At 44.2% G+C, this 6864-nt stretch overlaps 1 protein-coding gene across 1 annotated transcript; it reads left to right on the forward strand.

The window, feature by feature from the left end:
• Positions 1–405: 405 nt before the first annotated feature.
• On the forward strand, positions 406–5589 carry RNF135 (ring finger protein 135). The gene is made up of 6 exons (XM_062506424.1): positions 406–750; positions 1562–1648; positions 2197–2367; positions 3565–3724; positions 4163–4264; positions 5054–5589. Exons 1-6 carry the CDS (start codon positions 406–408, stop codon positions 5587–5589), a joined length of 1401 nt encoding a protein of 466 aa, XP_062362408.1.
• The last annotated feature ends 1275 nt before the right edge of the window (positions 5590–6864 follow it).

The following is a 6864-nucleotide window of genomic DNA, read 5'->3' on the forward strand; positions in this document are numbered from 1 at the left end:
GTTAATTGTTATTTTGAGATGACGTGAGTAGCTCGGGGTGACCTCACAAGGGTTTGGTCCCTCCAGTAGCCTGGACTTCAGTCAGACGGGGTCTGCAATGTGCTGCCACTGCTCTCCCGGCTGGGTTAGCAGACTGCCCATGTCAGCAACTCTCACTATTACAAAATCGGGAAATTCGCGGTGGAAATGAAATAGTGCAGATAACGGGGACTTTTTGGACAGTCAATGAAAGTCAAGTCAAGTCTGTGCGTCACAGCCCAAATCTAGCGGCAGCCCAAATCCTGCGAGTAAGGCACGTGGGAAAAGCAGAGGAGAACAGAGCCGGACAGACCCGGAGCGGCCCCGGAGGAGGGGCCCGGGGAAATGGAAACTGCGCGGCCGCTGCGCTCCGCCCCGGGCCGGGCCATGGCCGCCGTCATCGAGCTCGAGCGGCTGCAGCGCGTCCTGGAGCTGCAGTGCTCCTGCTGCCTGCAGCTCTTCGCGGAGCCCGTGCGGCTCACGGGCTGCGGCCACAGCTTCTGCCGGGGCTGCATCCTCCGCTACTGCGGGGGCCGGCCCCGCGCCCCGTGCCCGCTCTGCCGCCGCCCCTTCGAGCCCCGGCACCTGCGGCCCAACCGCGAGCTGGCCGCGCTGCTCAGCCTCATCCCGCGGGAGCTGAAGGAAAAGTTGGAAGCGCAGGAGGAGCCGGAACCCTGTGGAGCTGCTGCCTGCAACCACCTGAGCACGGCGGGCCGGGGACCTGGCGAGAAGGTACGGCCGGAGGCAGCCCGGGGCTCCATCCCCGACATCTCGGGGCTCCTCCGCCACACCCCGGAACATCCCGGGGTGACGTCCCCCGACACCCAGGCACTCCTGCCCGTGACATTCTGCGACAGCGCCAGCGGCACCCTCGGGACAGCTCGGGTTTCCATCCCACGGCATCCCCAGCGTAGCCCGGGGCTCCGTCCTCTCCATCCCAGGGCACACTAACGCATTGAGCAGATGGGTTCGGCTAACGCAGTGTTTGGGGCTCACTGGTGGTGTCCGACACACTGAGAGTTGCATAGCTGAATTAGAAGAGCTAATACGTGTACATATTTGGCTGATGCACAATAGTAATAAGCGACTTCGTTGTGCTGGGTGTTATTTATTGCATCAGCATGGCTCTGGAGACTGCTGGAGGTACACATTATTAGAGAGTGCTACAGCTCCACCCAGCTTCATGGCACAAAATGGGACAGGTTCATGGTCCAGGTCTCCGCTTAAAACTACTCCCAGAGGAGGGGATGAGAAAAATGTGTTGACCTTCGTTATTTTAGTATATATATGTCTTCCTCAGTCAAGCTAAGAGCATATTGAAGCCCACAATTATAGTTGAACATGTAATTAATTGGTGACTGTTGATGTTGACTTCATTTGTGATTATTCCTACTCAGAATTGTGTCTTTCAGGCACCTCCTCAACCAGTCCATTGCTTAACTAATGTCAATGATACAGGGGATTTTGATTATCCTGCTGCTTAACCTAGTCATGCTTTCTCTGAGGTTTATATAGATAAATAGTACGTTGTGTCAATTTAAAGGAGGAAGAGATATGGGAGAGCTCCAAGCAACAAGAAATAACTGCAGAGACCCTCCACCTGTTGAAGAAAGATCTCAATAAAACAAAGGTACACATTGTACATTCATCACCTACAGTAACTTCCTGTTACTGAAACTTTCTGTTCTGGGCTGGAGATGTAATTGCAGGGTTGCCTTCCGGCTCACAGCAGGAATCTGCCTTTTTGTTTCCTTCTTTTCTGTCACAATTCTGTTTTTACTGATGAGAACGAATATATGGCATCAGCTGCGCTAATTTGTGTCTTGATTGGCACAGATGCCCCTGGAGTTGTACATTATTGCATTTTTCTGCTTATCCCTGGAGTAGCCTAAATGTTTCTGGTACACTTAGATGCAAATGACAAATCATAAGAGGGAATATTGAACTTTCTGAGTTGTCTAGCAGAGTCCACTGGCCATAAAATAGTCATGATCTTTAACATGCCCCAAATCTGATTGCATGTAATGCAGGGTAGTGTCAAATGTATTTTTATTCCTTTGAATAAAGTTTTCTGGTCTGCAGGGGTCGGTCAAAGAGCACATTAGATGGGACAGTAATTCTCATATTCCTTGCATCTTTCCTAGCCACACAATGAACTCCATATTTTCTGCCTTTCAGGAATATACATCTCAGATCAAAAGCCAGATTACTGAATATTTCTGTTGCATGAAGGAATATGTTGAAAGACAAGAGAGAAACACACTGATGTTCATTGAACAAGAGCAAAAAGCTGCTCAACAGAAAATTGAAGAGACTATTCAGCAGCTCACAGACATCAAAGCCCAAACTGTAAGTGATGAAATGAAGTGGCAGAATATGAGTAGAAAATCTCAAGCTCAATGTCTGGGATAGCTGAATACTTACAGAGCACCTTTGAGGTCCCCACTGCACCATTCTCATAGAGACAATGGTGCCAATCCATGGACATTGCTGGCAGCAGGGAGAATGTGGAGTGAGAAATTCTGAGGAAAAAAGTACTGAAAGAAGCACAGCCTGGAAATGCAATTCAGAACTAGATTTTTTCCAAGGATATTAGTGAGCTGGAATGAAGTGGGAGCTGCAGGGCTGAAATCCAGTCCTCAGTCAAATCTGAAGTCAGGATCTTTCATGATCTTTTTATTTTCCAGAATTTGTACTTACACATAGGTATGCAAGTCGGAGAACTCATATAGTTATTAAATGTTTTGCAACAACTTTCTTGGGGAAAACACGTCAAGAGCCCTCAAAAGACACAGGTAAAGCACTTCAGATTGCACAGAGCCCGTTTTGATGTTGAAAACAAAAGTGCCAAGTGATGCAAGTTAGCCAGCAGGAATTTGGAGTGAGGCTCACTGGGTGTGGAAGTGCCATGAGACAGAATTGGAATTCCAGGCACAGGTGCCCACATTGGAATTCACTTGATCCAGGGTCCTGTTACAGGCTTTGAGGAGAAATGGGTACTTCTAGAATTATCTGGCCTACTTGAGATATCCACCTGCAAAAGAGATTAATCCAGCCTCCAAAGGCTGTTTGCTCCTACAGACTGTACACACAGACTAACAGCAATTTCAGATGTAGATTTCCACAATTTCTAAATTTGGGCAAACTAACATTACCCTTTCCTCCCACTAATACATGTTCAAACTTTCAGTTTTGCTTCTCGAAGAAGAAGGAAGTTTAAAAAGAGTAACTTTGTGTATTCATATGAATACTTATGGAAATTATATATATATATATACATATAAGAAAAATAATCAAATTTTCAGTTTCTTAGGGAAAACACAGTATTTTTATTTTTTAATAAGAATATCCTTTGCTATTTTTTGTAAGATTTCAGGTTGTTTTGCCCAGGTAACTGTCCTATGAAGGAAACTTTTTATACAAAGAATAAGATTCTTGTAGAGATCACTGCTCTTTTTCCACTGGGGCTTTGTATTATAATCTGATCTGTGAGATGAAATAACTGCTGTTGTTTACATCTTTCCCTTGATACTTTGTCGTTATTAGAGTGACTTATCTGAGAGGCAGAGGAATGAAGGCTCACCTTCAACCATTAATAAAATTACACTTGATGAGAAGCTTAATGTTATCAAAAGTGGTGTAGAAGATCTTAAGAGAAAGTTGGAAATTTTATTCTTGAAGAATTATGCTCAGCAACTCCCACCAGGTGAGTTTCCCTTATTTTGAAATCTTTTTCTTAAAGGCAGTGGATCTAACAAATAGAAAAGAAATTACTTTGTGCTTTTGAAATGCATATGCAAATAAAACAAGAAACACAATACTCAGCAAAAGAATAAAGAAGACAGTAAAAAATTTTAAGATGGAAACTGCTTTATCTGCATAGAACAATCCAACTGCTTTACCTGTCTCACTTTTCTGACAGCTCCCTTCTGACCACAGCAGTGTACAGTGTTTTGTTAATTTTGAGTAAAAATGTTTGCCTACTCGTTCTTTGTAATTTGCACAATCAAGAAAAGCAACTCCTTGTTTTGTACTTGAACCAGTAGTTGGGTTTAATTAATGTGTGTTTTCCTTTAGAAGCTTAAATATTCCCTATGTACATTTTGCAGAAATGCCTTAACACTTAACTTATTTTTGTATTTAGTGCAACCTCCAGACTCATATGAGGAGCCAAGTGTCTGCTCATCATCTCCAGAGTCTGCAGCTGAAAGTCCTGAACCAAACATTTCCAGCCAGTTTTCTCAGTGTAAGTATCCAAGCCAGCAGGACTCTTAACAACATCCAGGTGACCCTGAGACTGGATTTGCTGAAGGAAACTTGTCCTTGCCAATATCAGTAGGAGATGTGGCTGTTTACTGAAGCATGGAAACACAATGGAGTTGCCGTGAATGAATCAGTTATTGACACATAATGTAACCCTGTACCTGACTGCTCATTTAGGATAAAAAACAGATAAGAAACCTGATTCATGTAAGCTCTGTGGTAACTTGTGCTGGCTGCAGAGTCTGAGCTGGTGTACAGGCAGTTACTGCACCTCACTGATCTTTGCTGTTTAGCTGTAATTACTCCAGTTGTTACTTGAATTCTGCATCGTTTTGACAGAAACATTTTTACAATCAACACACTGGAACAGCTGTATCTTACCACAGAAAACAAATGCTTTTGCTGATAAAATATGTAAGAACTTGTCCCAGTGAACAGATGTAAACTTTATTAAGGTAAGCATCCCATTTATTATTGAGAAAAAGGCAATTAAAAAAAATTGTGGCTAGGAATAAAATCCATCTTGTAGAGTCCAAGGTACTTCCACATTTCCACTGGAGTGCATATGAGTCTGTCATGGATATTTACACAGATATGCCTGTTAAATGTTTCAGTATGCCCAAGATGCAGTTGATAGTGTGTGGTTTGAGGATTCTTGAACTTTGATTTAGATTTATGGTATGATCGTTGGGTTTCATTTCTCTTCTGGAGCAGGGTTGCACCTGCCTTCTTGATCCCTGCATGTGAGATGATTTTTCTTTCTGTCTTCCAGGGGCAGAGGATGTGACTTTTGACCCCACAAGAGTACACGAGCGCTTGGCACTCACAGCCCAGAACAGGAGAGTGGTGGTTTCCAGCTACCTGACCACTTACCAACCATCACCCAAAAGATTCTGCATCAGCCAGGTGATGTGTTCACAGGGCTTCTCTACTGGGTGCCACTACTGGGAAGTAATTACCAAGGACAGTGATGGATGGGCTGTCGGAGTTGCTCATGAAATGATTGGTAAGAGGGAGAAATTGGGAAGAACTGAGCATTCCTGGTGTATAGAATGGCTGGGTCCTAAAAAACAGTTGTCAGCATGGCATAAGAATCAAGAAACATTATTACACAAGGACAAACCACTGAAGGTTGGAGTTTTCCTGGAGCTACAAAAGAAGACTGTGTCATTTTACTCCATTGCTGACAAAGAAATGCTTTTGCACACCTTTGAAATCACTACCTCATATCCTCTCTACCCTGCCTTCTGGCTGTACACTTTAGAAAGAAATGGATCTTTAACTATAAGTCAGCCAAACGGGAGATAAAGCCTATTGATAAGAGGGACAATTTTGGCATTGACTGCAGAGTTGCTATAAAAACCTCAGTGTTTAGCACAGGGGTGTACCAAGGGATGAATGCATAACTACCCAGGCTTTCCTGGCAATCAGCATCTGATACTTCTGTCTGCTCTGCTTCTCTTCATTCTGTGATCTAGTCTAGCCATACTTCATTAAAGCAATTCCAGCCTATGCTACTCCCACCCCTGTGGGAGTCCTGTGGGTTTCCCAAGCAGCTTTAAGTAGTCCCAGGATATTCCTAGGAAAGAATGTAGTAAGGAAGCTCTAATGTTGGGGATAAGCCTTTCTCACTGACTTAATTTTTCCTACATTGATACAAAAAAATACAGGAGGACAGATTATGCCATTACTTTCTGTCAAGTGAGTTTTCTTTGGAAGATCTGTTTGATTAAGGAATGCTCAGAGGGCAAGAGTGTTACTGGTCTTGGGTACAAAAATCTTTCCCTTTAAGGTAGGCACTAACTAGGAAATAGGCTTTGGATTTGAGGACTTGACACTTCAGGGAGGCGTCCCAGAAGAACATCATCTCAATGGAACCATATTTTGGTCTTGCCCAGGCCAAAGGGTTGTCATTCCTTGTGGTGGTGTGACCACAGGCGTGGTTGTGGAAACAGATGTTCAGGTGTGTTTATACCAACTGGTAAATCATGCAGTCACTTTACTGCCCTTTTAAAAAGGGCCTGCCAACAGGACTCTATCATGGGAAGGACCATCTGGTCCTGCCAAGAGCCTGAGGCAAAACAAGAGGTTCTCAGTTGCCTGTGGGGGGTGACGGGACCAGAGCTGAAGTCCCACAAAACTTACAGACAGCTTGATTTCTGAGAGATCCACTGCTTCATGCAGGTGAACTGAAAACAGCATTCCCAAGAAGCAAAAGCTTTTTCAGGAAGATTGTGGCATTCCAGAATTGACAAAACAGTTTATTGTGAATAAAGCATGTGGGATTCAACTATCTCATTTAGTGCAATGGAGCTCCTTGGCTCTTAATATAATTGACAGAACTGCTGCTCACCTTCAGAGTTACTCTCTGCTGTCACTGAACACTCTGATGGACTAAATGCCCATTTGTATGATCCCAGAGGTGTCTTTCAGCATCTCCAAGGCTGGGGTAGCTTTCCTGGGATAGCCAAAGCCACTGTCTTGTTAGTATTGAGGTCCTTTGCTGGTTCATCTGGAAAAACAACAGCTACAGCATGAACTCACTGGACATCCCTAATTTTCCACATTCGAGCTGTGCCGTAG

The sequence above is a fragment of the Cinclus cinclus genome, chromosome 20 (genome assembly GCF_963662255.1).
Source record: "Cinclus cinclus chromosome 20, bCinCin1.1, whole genome shotgun sequence".
NCBI classification, from domain to species: Eukaryota; Metazoa; Chordata; class Aves; order Passeriformes; family Cinclidae; genus Cinclus; species Cinclus cinclus.

Bases quoted from the DNA above. Each gene is read 5' to 3' on its own strand.
- RNF135 (XM_062506424.1), top strand. From the start codon at position 406: ATGGCCGCCGTCATCGAGCTCGAGCGGCTGCAGCGCGTCCTGGAGCTG. The intron at 751-1,561 runs GTACGGCCGGAG...GTCAATTTAAAG, and splicing joins GCCGGGGACCTGGCGAGAAG to GAGGAAGAGATATGGGAGAG. The intron at 2,368-3,564 runs GTAAGTGATGAA...TGTCGTTATTAG, and splicing joins CAGACATCAAAGCCCAAACT to AGTGACTTATCTGAGAGGCA.